We start from the raw sequence: 19938 nt of genomic DNA on the forward strand, positions 1-19938 counted from the left end.
TTAACAACCTGCTGCAGCTAAAAAGTGCCCTGATATGCCTTCTTAATTTGAAACAAACACGTTTTTTATGTCCTTAATTTTTGAAACAGCCCATGGTCCCAACCCATCTGTCTCTCCTGTTTGAGACGATAAATCAAAGTAAGGCTTTTGCATGACTGTCCCCAGCTAGATTTCCTGCTGTACCAGTTAGAAGCCTTGCATTTGACACTATCCTGCTGATTATGATGTCAAGTTGTGCCCGAGCTCTTTTTCTTGTATTTTCCCCACCAAACCTGTCTGAAACTGTTTTAGGTTTTGTTGAATGAAGGCTGAAGTTTTACATTTTTGGTTCGTCGCCATCAATAACAACAAGGACCACCAGGCTGCTGCCGAGAGATTGTGCGTGGCGCAATAAAATAATCTCCCTACTCGCATCAGATTGGAGGACACTGAACAAAACTGATGATTTATATTTGATACAGTATATTGCATGCTGAATATGAATGAAATCCTTACTATGCTCATTTTGCTGACACAATTAAACCTCCTCCACAGATTCCTCTTTGACGGCCTTCAGTGAGTACTGATCGGTCTGATGTTTACAGGAACAAAACATCATTACCACCTTTTCACTACGAAATCTGAATCGACATGATTTGAATAAAGCATGAGTTGGCCATTCAGTCATTTTCTCTTTTAGATTCTTTATTTAATCAATGTTACATTAAACTAACATAAATAAACATTTTTATGAACAAAAGGCACACAGTTCAAATATAAACAAAGAAAACGCCTGTACACTTTGTCTCAAAATAACAAGTCTACTGTCTCTGTGCGAGAGAGCGGTCCAAGAGAGATGAGTTTCAGGGGGAGGGGGTTGTTGACAAAACGCTACAGCGCTGCCGCCATCGCTGCAGCAGCAGCGGCATCGAGTCTCAACCTGAATCTGTACACTCTTCAGTCCCTCCGAGAGGAACCAAAGCGATGGGCGTAAAAGCAAAGGAGAAAAAACGCCAACCAGGAGCAGCGCTGGCTTCGTGTGAATCCTCTGCCGGGAGGTTTACAGTATCTGGATGTCCATTTGTAAGAGTCCCTCTGAAACTCATGTCCGTTGTCTGGTTGACGAGGCCACAAGATTAATGTCCACTAAATTAAAAGATTCAAACACGCAGCACATAGATTTGAAAAAACTGGAAGCTGAGCAAACACTCACTATGATTTGTGTATGAGAATGACGGGAGGGTCAGAGTTGTCTTGGTTTCTCTGCGGAAGCCTCTGATTGGTTGGTTGCCGCTTCCTCTGAAGAATAATTTGGCCAGCTGGTCATTCACAGTACCGGCAGGACGCGAACAGTCTCCTACAGCGTTCGTCCTGATGTGGAAACACGTTCATGTTCGGTCATGTGACTGAGTCAGAATGATAAGGGGGACTAGGTTTGGTTTTTCCTGCTTCTGCTCCGTTTCAGTAAAATAGATAAAATCCTCTTTTGTCCCAGTGGTAATCATCACTGGGCTCCTGTTGACACCAGATAATAAATTGTGGCGTATGAGTCCACTCAAGTCTGTTGCAGCTGTTTTCAGTTGTCACCCACATCTGACCACTGGATGAAACAGGTGTTGTCTTTTGCTTGTCCAGTTTTGTCCAGTTGGATCTGGTCTGTTGTTCTTTAATGCAGTCCAGTCTGGTTGGATCCAGTTGACAACAGACCTGGATCACCGACTATTTGCAAACATGCCTTTGACTGTTTTAACCTGTTCCAAGCACCAGATGGGTGAAGGTTACTCCAACAGAGTGACTCCAATAAACATTAACGAGTCAATTTAAACTCTTTGTTGGTCTTAATTGTTCCTTTTCATCTCAGCTGATAAACTCCACCCATCTATCACCTTAACAGCACAGACCAGGACTAGGTATTTGCAAATACAAACTCTTAAGTTCAGCTCTTGGGCTCAGACGGCGACTGTGCTGGGTACTTCCTCGTAGTGGATGATGAAGTAAGGGTAGCTCTGGTCGTCGTTGAAGATGACATAGATCTGGGGGTCCACCCAGTTGTCCACACATGAGTCGTAAAGGTCACTAGAGGGGTCACGAGGGTTGATGGGTGGAGGTCGTCGCATGGAGGGATTTCCTACAGTAAACCTGCAGAAACAAAACAAAGAGGACACAGACAACCTTAGTTATGTCGTCATATAACCTTAAAGCACCAGTCATTGTGTTTTTTTATTTTATGAGGAAGACGAGACAGATTTTCATTTAGTTCTTCAATTCGAAGATTACAGAAGAAGGAAGGCTGTTCTAAATTTAATGATTACAAGATTGCAGCTCCTCTGTGTGTTTTAGGGAACCTTAAATAATATAAGCATCTGTAAGTGCACGAAATCAATGTACTGTAAGTATATGAAATGAACCAGTGTATTGTAACCAGTTTGTCCCCCCCCCCCCCACCCCTCCCTCATTTAAATATTAATGTCAAGCCCTAAAGACTCATCATCCATCAATCATTGTAGCACTTTTTCCGACATCATAAATAAAGCATATTAAAATAAGACCATTTTCAGCTACAGACTGAAGCAGAGTGTCTCTGCCTGTTCTGTGGAACAGATTGAACCCAGGTTTAGAGAGAGGGTGGGGGCAGCCTGTCTGCTGCAGCATAACAAAGCCGCTGATGTATGATGGGTACAGCCAAATCAGCTGTTTTACATGTGTGGGGCTCCAGACTGCGCTTACATTTTCAAGGAATGGGAGTAGGATGATGCATAGCATGACTGAATGATGGTTTATGGAAAAGAACCGCAGGATATTCATGAACTAAATAATGCTGATGTGTTCTGTAAATTTAATGCGAAAGCACAAAGCGTGAGGGAGAGGTAGGGTCAAAAAGACAAGTTGTTTATCGAGAGGTATGCACTGGAGGGAATGTACTTGTCAAACACACCGAACTGTTCATTAGGGACACTAAACCATGCAACCCTCAATAAAACCAGGATACATAAGGCCTTGATTTAGCAATCACCAAACTATGTTCTTTCCAGCTTCCTTCAAACCAAAGCACGGTGTTGTAGTGAAGCTATACCACTGAAACAATGAAGAATTAAACAACCTTTACCAGTCGATTAAGAAAGTGGAGTTTTTATAAATCAATACATCTGATTGTGAATAAATGTAGTTTTTCAGACTCTAATGGACTAATATATTAACAAAAATAACTGTCTAATTTTTTCAAGTGGCAAAGTGGACAGGAAAAGACAGAAAAAAAAAAAATCCATCTATAATCAGAGATGCCAGCCAATTTCTCCAGCGAAACACACACACACACACACACACACACCTGCCAGTGAGGACTTTGGCCAGGAACATGCAATGAACTCCTTTGGGCGAGCGCTTGGAGAAGTTGTGGGAGTAGACGGCCTTGCGGGCAAAGTAGGAGCCCTGGCCGAACATGGTGGCGTGTTTGCCGCAGACTCGGGGGTCGAAGTTGTGCTTGCAGATGCCCTCCACCACGTCGGCCGAGGTGCCGTGGAACAGGTGGCGCTCGCTCAGCAGCCGGTCCATCTCCGACATCCGCCGTGACATGTACTCCTTCTTCCTGTTGAAGCAGAGAGGGCCAGGAGGCGAGGCGAGGTTGGTCAGTGAAACAACAGATTTGTATGTACAGAGGGTTATATTTCTTAATTTTATGTGGAGAAAAATAATTAAATATTAAGCACAATATACCGATAAGACAATTTTTTTTTTTTAAAAAAAAGCTCAGTTTATGGTGAACAAGCTGATGCACAAAGACAGATAAACTCTCAGGCGATGAATTAGTAAACAGCTTGGAGCAGTCCTGCTATTTCCATTCAGACATTGTGATCACAGCCTTGTTTGCTCTCAAACTGGGTAAAAAAAACAACATTGGGCCTAATCTGTTTATTGAGCAACACGTATAGCGTGCGCATACGTGCAGCTCGTTTGATGTGAGCGGATCAATCAGGCATTCGGGGGGAAAGCGCGTTTTATGTCAGCGAGGCTGTGACCCAGGCGTGACCTCCCATGATCCAGCAGCTTGTGACCTGACACAGACGGCTGTGGCACGCGCGCACGCGCGCACACACGCACACACAAACTTCATTTCCTGCTATCCAAATTAGGGATGAAGTTACTCAACTTCCTCTCACATCAACAAGCAGCCGTTTGCATGCCAATACACACACACGCACACGCACACACACACACGCGCACACACGCGCACACACACGCGCACACACGCGCACACACACACGCACACACTCAGACATGCGAACAAGCAGTTATGGTTTCGCCGTCTTAAACCGAGTATGGGAAGAGGAAATTAACTGACATTCAGAGGGAGCATCACTTTCAGAGGCAGTGACACACACGCACACAAACAACACACCGTCAGTCATTGTGAAAGCGCCTGGTACCAGTCGGTGTGGGAAACTGTAACTGTCACAGCTGATAGAACCCGGCCTGCTCTAACCACAGCGGTTAGCCCACTGTGTTCACAACAGGAACATCATCGTCACTAAACATCCCTCCATCTGCTGCGTTCACACACCACCGTCGACTCATTCGCACAAAGTCCTGCACAGCTGGTCCCATTTGACCTATTTACTTTTTTTTTTATTCTTTTTTTTATTTCCCTCTTCGTACATTGTTTATCAATGTGGTTGTTGTTGAGAATTTTTAATTTCTCTTTTCTCACCGCAAGAAGTTATACCACTGGGTCTGAAATGCTCTTGAGTCCAACAGCAGTTATCTGGATAAAATGGTTAACGATTTGTTTTGTACCAGAGCAGCAAAATATTTTTAACTAGCACAGTTCACACACTATTCTGGTAATACTTTAGTATCTTTGTGGATTCAAAATATCATATGGCATAGATCTGTGCTGACAACCTGAATACCATGTTTCCAAGTGAGGTGAGATCACCCGACCGTGAAAACAAATTTCAAAAATGATATCTATATTCTTTTAACAAAGTAGCTGGTGATCATTTCAGCGGCGCTACGTTCAATAACCCTAGCCAGATGCCACAGCTTCACCACACTGCATGTAAATTATTACATGCAAAAGAAATGAACACACGCAAACCTGGCAGACATAACTTACTGACCCAGATAGAACTGTTTCCTCTGTTTTCATTAAACATGGTTCAAATTTATGGAAAATATTCATGACTCCAGTGGAAGGAAATGCTTTAAAAAAAAAAAAAAGAAGTCAAATGCTTCTGCTCTCACCTCTTATACTTCTCCCAGAGGAAGGGGTTCTGCACACGCAGGATCTTGATGATCCTGAACTTGGTCTCGGACACCGTCTTGTGGAACAGGCTGTACACTGTCCTGTAGCTGCGGTCTTCACGTGACACAGGCACCCGCAGGAAGTCCTGGCTCATCGTCATAGGCAACCACGTTTCTGGGAAAAGGCTGGGTGGGTTGGTGGTTGATGGCGAGAGGGGATGTGAAGCGGTGGGATCCATAGACGAGGAAGAAGAGGAGGACGAAGAGGCCAGAGGAGATAAAGAGAGGCCGCCCAAAGTCCTGGAAAAAAAAAACAGGAAGCAGAGAGCATTAGACATTTGATTGAATTAATATAATATGGTAAAGTACTGTTCAGAAGTAGTTAAACGGTTTCTGTTGAACTACTTCAGTTTGTTATGCGAGGCAAACACACATTAAAAATATATTTCAGTATAAAACAAGCAATTGGTTCATAAATTCTGACTGGAAAGTCAAGAAAGTTCTCAGTATTTCATGCAGAAAAAAATTTAAAGTATTTGCTGGTTCCAGTTTCCCAAATAGGAGGAGCCTTTTTTTAATGCTTTAATTCTTCGTAAACTGAATGATCACACAAAACCAGACATTTACAGACATCTTCTGGGCCTTATATTGACATATCAAATAGAAAAAGAATCATTAGTTGCAGTCCTAGCTGTATTTATGTAATTCTGTCACTCAAACGTGGTATACTTTATTTTATGCGTATCATAATTTCCTTTAAAGGAACTTACATCTAACTGTAAACTGACATTATGTAATTTAGTACTGATAGGGAAACGTAGACCGTTGATTATATAAAGTCTCGTGAATAAATACAAACAACAACAAAAGACTGAGATGTTTCACGCTTGATGAGCCACTCTTTCTTATAGACCTTCACGTACTGTAAACATTAATCCTTAAACATCAGCCAACACTCAACAGACAGAACGACTGAGGCTCGGTCTGGAATATGATTCGTCTGATCACCGCCAGCTTCATGTTGAAATGTTAGTTGCTACACCTCATCAAAAAGCTATCCCATATCTGCGAGCTCCAGATCCCCCATCTTTGCGGATGTTGCCTTCTTGTTTGCCGTCGAGCCCTGCCGAGAGTCAGTGAGAGCAGCGTCGCAGGCCTGTTTCCTCCACAGCCACCAAAGCATCCGCTGCGTGCCGCACATCGCAGCTCGCTACCTATCTCTCCACCTTCCTTCAGCAGCATCTTCATGTGTTTCCAATCAAAGCCGTGTTCCACTGTCAAACAAAACCGCAATGAACCGGCACGTCTGCACGTTCAAAATCGTATCCCACCAACTGTCAACAATGACATCACTGCGCTGCGTTGCGGAGCGGAGCGGAGCGGCTCCACAGCAGCCGTCAGCCGTCAGCGACCGAACAAAACAACAGGGCTGCGCGAAAATGAAACCCAGATACCAAATAAGACAACGGGGAGGCAAAGTGAGGCAGAGACGCGGAGTGACAACGACGGAGAGGGGGGGGGGGAAATAAAACGCCAATTGTGGAGCTGTCGTGGAAGTGACAAAAAAAACTATTATGTCTGGCATTTGAGTCAATAACAGCAGTTTGGCTGTCAAGTTATCGCTCTCTAAGTGTAAATGCTGTTAGCTCTATCAGCCATAAGAAAGTGTGCGTGTGTGTATGTGTGCGTGTTGTCAAGAGAATGTGATCAGTGTGACTCCGAGTTAGTGTGACAGTTTTTCTCATCTCTTTCCTCTCTTATCTTTTCCCCAGAAATCGATGTCTCTATTCCCCGTGCGCTTGGAAGAGATCACAGATAGCCTGCTGCAGAAAACAAGTGTGAAATGAAAAGGGACAGATAACAGGAGAATGATGGAGTTGGTGAGAGGAAAGAGTGAGAAGGAGAAAGATTAGGACAGATAACTGGGGAGGCAGAGAGGGAGGAGATGGCTGAAAATAACATCATCAGGAGGGAGAGATGACAGAAGGAATGGGAGAGAGGTGGGGAGGGAGAGCGCCAATCAAGCTAATGACCTCAACCTCAAAGGCTAGCACAGATTGTTCTTGATACACACACACACACACACACACACACACACACACAAACTGTTTTGGTCACTTGAGAGGACACTGCACTGACTTACATTTATTCACCTTGAAAAGACAAAAATTTGACAAAACAGCAAAGGTTTAATTTTAAGAGTTTCATGGGCTGCCTTGTGGAAACAGACTTTTTGTCCCCATTGTGTGAGTGCGATCAGATTTTTATTCCCACCAAGTGATTCATTGAAATGCACACGCAACAAACAGGATGACAAAGTCCCACGTACAAATCCCTCGATCCAAATTCCACACAGAAACGTTTCACACTCCTTCACTCACCAACTCCTCTCTGCTGCGCACCCGGTCTGGAAACCATTTCGACTTTTCTCTCTCTTCCTCAGCTCTCCAACTACCTAACTCCCCGTCTCCTTTCTCCCTTGTTCTCTCTCTCTCTCTCTCTCTCTCTCTCTCTATCTGCTGCTTCCTCCATCTAATTTTCTCTCTCTTTCCTCCGTCTCCAGCTCGGCCGTCGGGGGCCCGGTAAGAACGGCTCGTTCTCGCGCTCGCTCTGTGTGGGAAACTGGCAGGACAGCAGCCTGCTCGGCAAAGGAAGTGAAACAAAAATCCTGCAAATGGGGTGAAATCACTCCACTTGTTTTCCGATGTGCCATCACTTGTTTCAAAAATAAGAGTGCTGCAAGGCAGATCACTGAAGATCGGAAGCTGATTATGCTTCAAAAAAAAAAAGGAAGATTTAAGAACAAATGAAATTGCTTCTGTGGGTGTTTCTGAGCTGGATTGGGAGAATTGATTTTCTTCATTTCCACTCACTCTTTCTTCATTTATTGGCTCTCATCTTCTCTCGTCTTCCGTCTCATCTGTTCTCGTTTGCCCCATTATCTCATTTTCCACCCATCTGGTTCAGGGCTGCTTTGTTCTGCACAGGACGACTCCTGCGTCCCGGCGACTCCGTCTGATTTGCCAAAAAAGCCGAGCTGTAATAAGTGTTAATGTGTTTCGAGTTCGGCACCGGTTGCTGACGTGCACCGGCACAAGAATGGACAAGAGGTGAACGTGGTGTTCAGAAGCTTTTGAGCATTAGAACCTGACTGTGACATTAACATGGTGTACCAACCTCTGTGTGCCAGCGTGTCTCCAAACAGGAGCTCATGATGCTCAGAGAACACAGGCAGCCACGAGGACACAGTGTGTCACAAATTGAAGAGCCAACTCTGAGTGAGTTACTTTGCACATGTTGCCGCGCACTTTATGAAAAATAGAGGCCTTTGTTTTGTCAGTCAGTATTGCTTAGTGTCCAAAATACGAAATGTTCTCAGACGACACTGAGATCCGAGTGCTAAACGATCGACGGGGCTCTGCCAGAGAGTACAATGGAACATAGAGGAAGAGACTGACGAACAAACAGACTACCAATTAAGTGATTGACCTCTATCTCCCAACTACGGACTGACCACTTTCCCTTGCCATTAATTAGTACCACTTCTAAACCCCAATACTTCCGAATGTTTTGTCATCCCTACTAGAGGTTAATGAACTGCTCAGGAACGATGATTGTTAGCATCCAAAAAGCTCTTGTACTGACAACAAAACGATCCTGTTAGTGAGTTTAGTGAGTCCACAGCCGCGCTGTCAGTCCTGTGCCCACAATAAAAACGGCACCAAATACAAAGTACAACAGAGGCTGATGGGAGTGTCATTACCTCTGCAGCTATTTCTATAGATAAAGACTGGGAGGAGGGGGGTGAAAAGGTTGTTAAAAGCTAAGGCCAAGCCACCCGTTGTTATGGAGACATTTTAGTTTGAACCAAAAGTGGTGGATCTGCTGAAATACCAACATTGTCATCACTGGAGCCACGTCGCTATCAGTAGCATCCAAGCTGAGTCTCTACTGGCGCTCTCCTTTTAAATGTAACGGCGCGGGCACAGTTAGATCAATGCTGACTTACTGTAGGTGGGGTGTGAGCATCACAGAGGACATGAACATGGGCCGCTTCTTGATCTGACGTCTGAACCCGAAGACGGCGTTCTGCTGGAAGCCCTCCCTGATGTTGAGGATATACTGGTTCTGGAGCGTAATGAATCGCACCTCCTTAAGACCCCTCAAACCCGCCTCCTCTATGAGCTTCACCACCGGCTGTACGGGAGAAGAGGAGCGGGGAGGAAGACAGGGAGAAGAATTTAGAGCGCTTCGCTTATCATTTGCAGCAGTTCATTGTTCAGTATTTTCTTTCAACAGGAGATGAAGGAAGTGAACGTCTCGAGAGGGAAATGCGAGTGAAACATTCTCATTGTTTAAATGACAAAAAGCTGAGGTGATGAATAGTGTCATCGTGAGACAAACATTTTGATGGCATAAATTGCAATTGGCTGAGGACAGCCGTGTCAGAAAGGGCGATTACTTAGTGCATACGAGTGTGTATCTAAATCGATCCCATCACAGTGGCGAGACAATTGATCGGTGTGGGCAAAGTTAATGTGTCTGGCCTCATGTTCACGGAGCGCGCAAGCAAACAAACAAACAAACAAACAAAAACACACACACACACACACACACACACACACACACACATTAATGCGGTGAGCGGCTCACCTCGGAGTATTCCCTCCAGCCGAAGTTGTCTCTGCAGTAGTACTTCCACACCGTGTGACAGCTGGGGGTCGGGTTGGCCGTGGGCATGGGAAGAGGGCTGGGGGGAGTGGTCAGTCGTCGGACGCAGTCAAACTCGAGGTCGCACACTTGCATCGACCCGAAGTCCAGGGCAAACACGCGACCCCTGAAAGCCAAGGTTAAAGTCATTAAATGAAATAACTAACTGCTGTAGTCAGCCTGATGCAAAAAACAACAACACAATGCAAATTCACACGGTCAGCGAACGCACAGCTGTGGCACGGTGACCTTGCTGTTAAATGGTCACAGTTTATGTTTCCATCAGCAGCCGTGTGACCGAACATGTGGCTGTTGATGGAACCTTAATTTAACCCATGTGCCCTGGAGCAAGATGACCAAACCTCCAACTGCTAACTCAAAATGAGTCACACAGTATGACGGCATCTGATTCGCCACACATAAACAGGGAATAGAAAGACGCCACACAAACATGACTAAAACATAATATTTACACACACTGAGCACTTTAAAGTCACCGTAATGGCTGTTAAGAAGTTAAAACACACACAATTAAAGGAAAACAAAGTCTGCTGCTTTAAGATGGAACATGATGGTGTTGTTTTACGACGTGTTCACAATTTGGGGAATTTTTTTTGTCACTTTCTTGCCGAGAGAAAAAAGAAATCATCCATCGTTCCAGCAATAAAGTTAATAAGAGTATATTCCCAAACCTCTTGTAACTACAACAAAACGCATAAGCGTATCTTGTCCACACAACCTCCCTTAACCCCTCTCTGTCTCGACGAGCGTGGGTCAAAACCCGATTGTGCGTGCGTGCGTGTGTGTGTGTGTGCATCAGTCTCTCTACATTAGTCCTCCATAGGGCCTTCGGCAAACCCTTTCTGGGTCAGACATACCACTTACATAAATGTGTGGCATCATACACTGGCACGCTACGGCATGGAAGGCAGACAGACACGGAGGCAGATGTAGGCGCACGTACATATGCGCATACAACACGTGCACAAAAGAGAGGAAAATATGACGGACAGATCACAGAAACCGTCGCACGATGTTAATGGGGCTCATAGATTTTTCTCTAGGAAACTAAGTGTACGTCATGTCGGAGGGTTTAGACATCCGCGAGCGTGCGTCTGCCTGGAAATATACATGCGAGCAGCAGGGGGCATTTTCTGTTTCGTTGCGTCTCAGATTTGTGCTTAACTAAAGCGCGTTGATGTTTTTTTTAGGTGCTTCCCTTCACGAGCACACAGAAACTGAGCAAGAGAGTGTGTGAACATCCTTATTAGTTCAGCAGCCTGCGGCAGTGACGCCGCACGTTGTGTCGCATACACAGCAAACTAGCATTCGGTTTCGTCCACCGTTAGTGCATTTGCTGGTCGTGGGGGGGGTTGCGCACACACAAAAACTTGCATAAATACTGATATAATACAGAGACTACATTTACAGTACACGTTTCTGCCAAGTCATAGTGTGACTGCAGCTTTATAAGAGGAAGTGAAATAGGAGTTCATTCACTGAGCACGTGTAGAAACAAAACAGTCACTGAGGAGTGAGTCACAGATTATCCAATCACCGGATTACCAGGAAGACGAAGCAGATAGGTAACGCAGATGTCCACATGATTCTCCGTTTGCTGAACTCCTATTAAGCAACTACAAAGTGTTTCATGTGAATACCCAGAGCATTAAAAGAACAATAAAAAAAGAGGAAAAACAAGAGATACAATGATGGAGATATTGTAGATGTGGCAAAAAAAAAAAAAAATGTAGATACAGAAGGATTAAAAACAAAAAAAAGCCATAAAGCGAAAATGTAGCACAAACAAATTCACTGCACATCTTCTGTTTCAATTTGGCTCAGCTCGTTCTCTTCTGTTCATTTTGTTTTGTTAATTGTTGCTCACTTTGTTCCTTCATGTCTCCGCTCTGTTCCCTGGTTCACTGCTTCTTTCAGTCTCTTCACACATCTTGTTTTTTCAGACTGAAAAAGTACGAGCATGCCGTGCACCTGCATGCAACAGTATGTTGTGTCGACAAGGACAAGAGATTCTCTCTCTCTGTGTGTGTGTGTGTGTGTGAGAGCTCAAGAGTGACTAATGACACATACAGAAATATTCAGGTTGTATCATGAGGAAGTCAAGGGAGCTTTGTCAAAATTACAGGCAGCCTCCAAACCTCACCTGATTATCTCTGTATCTATCTCTCTCTCTCTCTCTCTCGCTCACACACACTGACACACACCTTCTCGGTCAGTCACACACACCCCGACGGGTCTCCAGAGAAGTCAGCCAACGATTCTCGAAGAGATTCTTTGTCCCTCACTCGCTCTCTGACTAGTTTGTCCAGTTCTAAAAATTAAAATCAAAACCAGTTAAATTAAGTGCGCTGAGATTCGGTGCTTTCCACGTGGATGCCAAATCAAAAGTTGGAAAGAGACGGGACGGCACGTCCTTTCTGGCAAAGTCGGAGACCGCGCTTGAAATGTCAGGCTGCTCCAACTTCCTGCAAAAGGTACACGCACGAGACGCAACTGTAAACGCAAATTTAAAGAGCGCATTCAGAGCGGCGTCTTTTATTTTTACGAGAAAAACAATTGGATATTTGAATACAAGACCTAACTGCTGACAAAGAAGGGTGTGTGTGTGTGTGTGTGTGTGCTACGGGTGAAAGGAAAACCCCGGGCAGCTCCCAGGTCAGAGCAGGGTGATAGGGTAAAAAGTGTTCAGCACAACTTTTCCGTGGATAAATAAAGTTTACGAAAGCTCTGTGCACTGTCAAAAAAATGACATTTAATCCCCACCAACTGCATTCATCTCACACACACACACACACGCACGCGCACACACTCAAACTTTCTCACAGCTCCACATACAAGGACCCGCATCCGCATACCAGCATCAGTCATGCCACTGTGGACGTCAGACTAGAAAATAAAAAAAAAGAGGAGCACTCACTCTTGTCTTCTCACACACACACACACACACACACACACACACACACACACACACGCACATTCTTTCGACAGATTCATGTACACACACGCAAACCCCATCCAGTCACGCCTAGGTAAGTCAGTCAGTCAACCAAATCTGCTGACGGGAGACACACACGCCCTTGATGTAATGTGGGTTAGTGTTATTTCCTCGTATTAGAGCAATTCACTTTCAAGTTATCTATTTCAATGGTCTTCATTTGAGTCTGTTTTTATGCTTTTAAGGTTGCGAGCATAACAAAGTCAACCAGACACAGACGGAACAGGAAGAAATGTACACGGGCGTCTCCTGCATGTCCCGGATTGTTCCTGTATTCTCTGTCCTCATCATTGCGCTCACAGTTCAGGGTGTCTTCTCTCGGTCCTTTAACCCTCCCTTTTGAACATGCTAAAGCTGCTCAGGGTGTAAATCATGTGAGGGTATAAAGTACAATAGATTGGAAAAAAGAAAAAGAAAAGGGGGAGGGGGGACAAATGAGTTCAGCATGAAAAAAAAAAAAAGAACACTCTTGCACTTGAACGCTACACTTGAGAGGAGAAGAGCCGAGAAAGAAAATTGTTCAAAAACACAGTGAAAAGCAGATTCTACTTGAGAGTGCACACGCACGCGCACGCACACACGCACACAATTTCTTGCACATGTCTTCCACCTTGTCAGGACCTCCAGGGACAACTGAGGAATGAAAGAAATGACACAGGGACAGACAGATGCAAAGCCAGAGAGAAAGGGAGTAAATAAGAGCGCAACAAGAAGCAAAGAGGACCAAAATTCCTGTAAGGAACAAATATGAGTAATGAGAGGCAGAGCGACCCAGACCTCACCCTTCTGATTCATGGCATGAACTGTCTGACACATTAACCCCCCCCCTCCCACCCCTTTGATTCGTGACACAACAAGGTGACATGGAATCGCCTGCAATATAAACACAAAGACACACACACATACAAGCACACTGTGGTGTCAGGTCACTCTGCCCTCGGTGCTCAGTGACTCTTCATATCAGTTAATGACAAGCGAGGCTTTTATCAGCTGGCTGACAAAAGAGTCCGTCTCTATCGCTCGCATGTACACATACACAAGAAATTAATGCTTCATCGCGGGGATGTAAAAATGTTTCTCCAAGTCTTTAAAGTCCCCTCTGATGCAGGTATTACAGGAAATTGGTGTAATTATGGAAGATCTGGTTGAGAATTTCTTGTTTCCTGGAATACTCAGATCAGCCAAGAAGGAGTACAAGTGAATACGTGTTATTTTGGATTTTTTTCCTCTTTTACACACTACAGCACAGCATTTATATGTGTTAACAAGCAAATGTACAGCGCAGGATTATTAGGGTATAACTTTTAGAAGCGACAACTGCGACATTCCTCCTTACTGCCGAGTTCACGACGAAGGCGGATTAGCCAAGACTTCCATTGCTGCTTATCATATGGATGGGATTAACCTGTGCTATGGATCATACACACATGGGAACAGCTCAGTGCAGAACACGCACCGCAATACAATAAGCCGCGCTGCACATAATCAGATGCAGCTCCACAAAGACGCTCCGACTTTTCTCCTGTCCTGCTGCACGCACGCACGCACGCACGCACGCACGCACACACACACACACACACACACACACACACACACACACACACACACACACACACACACACACAGAGCTAAAAGCACAACAGGCCTGTGTTGCCATACCGACAGTAGAGCTTGTTAAGTCATCTGCTGCTCTTTATATCACTAACGATGTTATCATTTGACTGAAGTTACCACGGTGATGTCTTCACCCCGCGTGCGTGTGTGTGTGTGTGTGTGTGTGTGTGTGTGTGTGTGTGTGTGTGTACTTGCATGCACGAAAAACACAAGTTGACTGTGTCTCTAAAGAGAAGTATCAAAAGAGCTCTCTCTCTCACTCTCTCTCTCACACACACACACACACACAGCTTTGACTAAATGACTGAACTGTGCGCTGAAAAACCAGAGCAGAGTGAACGCTATACTGTCTTTCTTCAGTTTGCGTCTCATCACTCGACAGCCAGCTCCTCTCTCAGAGCCTGAAACCAATACTGAGTTTATTCACTGTCAACACATCACCGAAACAAACAATCTCATAATATTCACATCCACCGGAGACAGACTAACCACATATTTACACTCCTATCTGTGCTGGAATTAAACAATACAATCAACCATTTAATTTACAACCAGGAAGTGGCCAGTGTTTACTCTATGTGGATGAATGGCAAAACATGCAACCCCATAAAAAAAAGTCGGGCGTTATTATTTGTCAGAGAGGTAAATGCATTTCAGGAATGAAAATGTTTCACGTCATGTTTTCACTCGACCATTCACAAACAGTTAAACCTGTTTTTAGGGTCACGGTTACAAAATACATTTCAGACCCATTCTTGTGAGTTTCAGGACCTGTGAACCTGTGAAAAAATGTTTCAATGACAAAGGAGATATGTGAATTGACAATATGTTATGGTAGATACAGCAAAAATTCATGATCAAAGAATAGTCAGACTTAAAAAATGTAAAGAAAAATGGGCAAAATGTTTAGTGCACATTACAAACTAAATAAATGTGTTCCTTGTAAAGGGAAAATAATCACTATCATTATTCCAATCACCAAAAATATACACAAAATGCTCTGGTAATATTATTCTGGCATCTCTAGATTCTTTTGGAGTTTCAGTCAAGTGAGCCAGATGGTCCTGTCTGACTGTATGAAAGTGCAGCACACTCAAAAGGCCTCTGAAAAAATCTGGGTTGACACCACCAGGTGCATATCCTGTTTGTGAAGCAATATGCACTTTGCATAGAGTTTCAGCTGAAAACACGAGTCAACAAGTCAAACACACGTACACATACAAATCTTTGTGCACACATGCAAACCTGTGTGAGAGTGTGTGTGCGCACATCGTCCACATAGGCCTTTAAGCCGCCATGTGTGTTTGTCCTTGTTTATGCCTCAGATGTGATGTCTGGTGTGGATGTGGTTGATAGACTGAGGACATAATGGGGCAGTCTTATGTCGTCAGTGACCCGGACGACATAAGACTGCTCTTTAAACCCCATTCAGACAACGCAGTGACTAAAAACATGCTCAAAGTTTTGTTTTTAAGTGGACATCTTTTCCCATGAATACTGTAAACCGGATTTATAAAGGGGAGTAAACGATAAGCAACCTGTGCTCTGAATAAAGTCAACCGAGTCCGTTTACGTGAGTGTAAATGCGCTTGTATACGGTATAGTTTCATAGGAAGCGGTACATGCTCCTTTATGTCACCCCACAGAGGCTTGCCAAGTGCTTGCATGTGTGTGTATCTACTGGGTGTGAGAGAGTGAAAGAGAGGTTTATCTCTGTCTGCTAAAAGGCGTGCGTGTGAGCACTGCAAGCCACTTAGCTTCCCTTTGCAGCCGATTCGTGCGAGGGCCTGCATGCCAAGCAGTGTGAGTATGTGCGTGTGTGTGCGTGCGTGTGTGTGTGTGTGTGTGTGTGTGTGTGAATGCTTTGTATTGTGCATGTCTATGACCGAGGGAGGGAGAGAAGCTGCCAAGCGCGTCTGTGTCACTGACCGCACAAGGCAACGGAGGGTCATGGAAGTTCGCAGCTCTCCGCCATGAGTGTCGTAAAGCCTGGTATGGACTGAGGTCTAGCCAATCGCAGGGCTCGGTTTGGAAACGGGGAAATTACAAGAAATTGATAACCAATACCAGGGCCGGGAGATGGAGTGCCATGCCTACACAATGGCCCGATAGCTGTTCAAACACAGATACGTGTAGGGTACACATTAACTACAAGTCACATGAAGGCCAAAGGGACTTCACACATGCATAAATAAATCCCTTTTATTCCATGAAGAGCTGTGAATGTAACACTCATGCAGGCACATTCACTTGGCTTCTGTCCATCAGCCACACACACACATACAGAACAGCTGTAGAGTCAGAGCTTTCAGTTTGTTACCGGTGGTGAAACCGAAGAGGAAACGCAGGACTGAGGTCTTCTGTTTCCAGTACGCTGAACCAGAAGTGGCTTATCATTCACAAGCTGCCTATCAGTTTACCGCACCATGGTTGCCATGTCACAAATACCTATCAATTTTCCACAGAGTTGTCTTTTCAGCAGGACTTGGGACACAACAATGCCAGTGTACAGCACTTTCTAACTTTTATTGAGCCAGTATGAGGATTTTTATTTGAATTTGAAGGCTGCTTTGCTATCATTTTTGCCTATACGCTTATATCGAGAAATTATTATAAAATAAATGTCCCGAATAAATAGAAATGTTTAAGATTGATGCTTCTTTCCCTTCTGGTGCATGAATTCGGGTTGCAGTTCCTATTTTGAATTGATTGAATTGAAAGTGAATTTCCTGTCTACACAGGTCCAAATCAGAAGCACAGAAATACTTTGGCGCTGCTTCCCCCCCCCCAGTTTAGGCTCCTGTATCTGATCAGAGGCCATGGAGCAGGCTATACACACACACTATAGAATAATACAGACTACAGGTTGCTATAGACACAATAGGGCGATACTTACTGAAACTTAAGCCTGACTTGCTCATTGTCAGGGTTGCAGTACAGTCTCTCCAGCTGTTCCTGGGAGTCATCTGCTATGCTCTGCCACGTCTGACTACCGTTCTTGCGGATCTGCCAGTGGTAGGGCAGGACAGTGTGGTGGTGGGCACAGTCATTGCCATAAACACACTGTCCCTGGAGGAAATCCACACAAATGTCCACGGAGTCTAGCTGGTGTGTGTGATACTGGAGCTGGGTGAGCAGCTCAAAAACCAGGTCCAGGGAGGCCTCTTCGCTTTTATCCTGAAATAGCACTCCTTTGTCAGGCTGCAGGAGGAGGGCATGGGGGTCCTGGATTCCAGTGCGGTCTTTTACTGGAAGATTTTTAGCCCCAGAGGTTAGGAGGTCATTGCTTTTGATGGCCCCCTCCTGGTGAGGAGCCTGGGGTGCAACTATGGGAGGTATATCCCTGACGGGGGGTGTTATTGTCACGGTGCTTCCGGCCGCCCTGAGGCCGGATTTCAGTTGAAAGCAATCGGGGCTAGAATCGTCGATCTTGGGTCGCTCCCCTCGCCGCTCTGTCTCCTCCAGCTCCGCAGTAGTATCGGCTATTTCCACGTCAACGTCCCGGGTCATCAGCCCCGGTACCCCCGGCCCCAGCTGTGGCATTTTCAGCATTTCCCGGGTCTTTGAGACAAACCTGGCCATGCATACAGTTCTGTTTCACCACAGCCGCTGCGCATAGATTGCCCGGAGTCCGGCCCGGCTGGTTCCGGGGAACAAATACCCCATCCCCGGAGACCAGCGTATCCGTGGTCAGCAGAGTGGTCAGGATAGGATCCTCCAGGGCGCGGTGGAGACATTTGGCATCCAATTTCCTCTGTTTCTTCTTGAAATAAGGTTTCACCAGAGGTATTTTGTCAGGGAGCCCCACGATCTGCTGTTCCCTGAAATCGTCCCCTTCGTCCATATTTAAACTAACATCCAGGGACATCCCAGCCTGCACCACGTCTGCGGATTTCTGGAGAATGTGCAAAGTTTTATCCATAGTCCCCTCCTAAACCCCGACAGTCCTAAGAGAAAGAAAGAGAAAGAAGTAAGTCATCAGAGAGATAACACCTATAATCCTGTAATCTCGGTTTCCACGATGAAGTCATCCTGGCGCGTAAAGCAATGATTAATAGGTTGCTTGGACGCGCTATCATGCCATACAATAACTGAAAACTAGGCTTTCCTTTCCTGGAAAGGCAAAAACGATCGCCCCTTATATGTGGAAACGAAACCCGTTCAACCTCTAACTGTCTACACACCCGTCTGATAAGGATGATCCTGCACTTGTTACAGGAATAACCCCGGCGCACAGACACATTATAATCCTGAGAAGAATATTACGGGAACAGCCTGTTATACAGATTCTCATTTGGGCAGCAGGGACGCTTCACGCAGTTTAGAGCAGCCAGTAACTGAAGCGGAAAAAATATTACCTAATCCTGCTGCAGGGAACTTGAGCTCCAGCCTCAGATTAATCATATCAAACGAGAACATATAATTGCAGCGTGTCTTTTTGCTTGTATTATTGTGTCTTCTGGCCTCTCGCTAACGTCATGCCTGCAATTACAGCTGCGTATCCGACCAGGAGCGATAAAATCATCACTGTAACAAAACCTCTCTCTCTCTCTCGGGACTATATATTTTGATCACGAGAGTCCGATACGCGGCCCCTGCCGTCTACGTGCCTCTCTCACGTCGCTGCCCGAGCAAGTTTGCACGTAGGCTACAGTTCAGACACACACACACACACACACACACAAATACAAAGCGGCACTGCAGCGGAGCAGCGACAAAAGACAAACAGGGCACAACATCTTTCCTCCCGTTAAGACAACACTTTCAGCAGAGCCGGGGAATCACGGTGGATTTTTTTTAAAAAACGAAAAACTGTTTAAAAACAAAACACCGAAGCACTGGTATGCAGGGTGATTTGTTCAAACGCAGCTTTCCCACAATTGATTTAGGAAAATGCCCTCTCTACATTTCTCTTAACGCCGAGGGGACAAACCCTACCTGCGCGGTAAAGTCCACCCCTCTCCCCCGGTCTCGACACTCTTTGGTGGGTGAAATCCAGTGCGCACATCGGCGAAGCTCTGCATCCAGGCTGGAGATAATAGTATCCGTGTCTGGACTCGACTGCAGTCCGGTCAGGTTGCTCGTGTCCCCTCTGCTGTCCCCGCCGTTCTCATACTCGGTCTCTATTTCATTCTGTCTGTCTGTCCTTCTCTTTGTATCCTTCTGCCGGATAGAAAAAGCGCAGGGAAGCGCGGACCGACAAAGACTGGAGAGCACAGCTGTGTCAAGAGACGCTCTGACTGCCTCTTGGCTCCTGACCGACAGGCTCCGCCCCGTCAAGCGGCCGCGGGGCGGAGCTTCGCATCAAAGGGAGGGAGAGAGTCGTCTGGTGGTGATCGGAAGAAGCTGCATGGGGCGGTTGTGCCGGCCCGGAAGTA

General features: G+C 45.4%; 1 protein-coding gene across 1 annotated transcript; it reads right to left on the reverse strand.

The window, feature by feature from the left end:
- Positions 1-655: 655 nt before the first annotated feature.
- tiparp (TCDD-inducible poly(ADP-ribose) polymerase) lies at positions 656-19807 on the reverse strand. The gene is given in 8 exon segments (XM_069147586.1): positions 656-2118; positions 3308-3565; positions 5221-5520; positions 9230-9417; positions 9874-10057; positions 17457-18085; positions 18087-18507; positions 19499-19807. Coding segments are annotated over 7 exon segments (2145 nt in total). The 5' UTR covers positions 18483-18507; positions 19499-19807; the 3' UTR covers positions 656-1928.
- Between the last annotated feature and the right edge of the window lie 131 nt (positions 19808-19938).

Source organism: Embiotoca jacksoni, unplaced genomic scaffold (assembly GCF_022577435.1).
Source record: "Embiotoca jacksoni isolate LCO1_2020_lvr unplaced genomic scaffold, fEmbJac1.0.p SCAF_14, whole genome shotgun sequence".
Taxonomy (NCBI): domain Eukaryota; kingdom Metazoa; phylum Chordata; class Actinopteri; family Embiotocidae; genus Embiotoca; species Embiotoca jacksoni.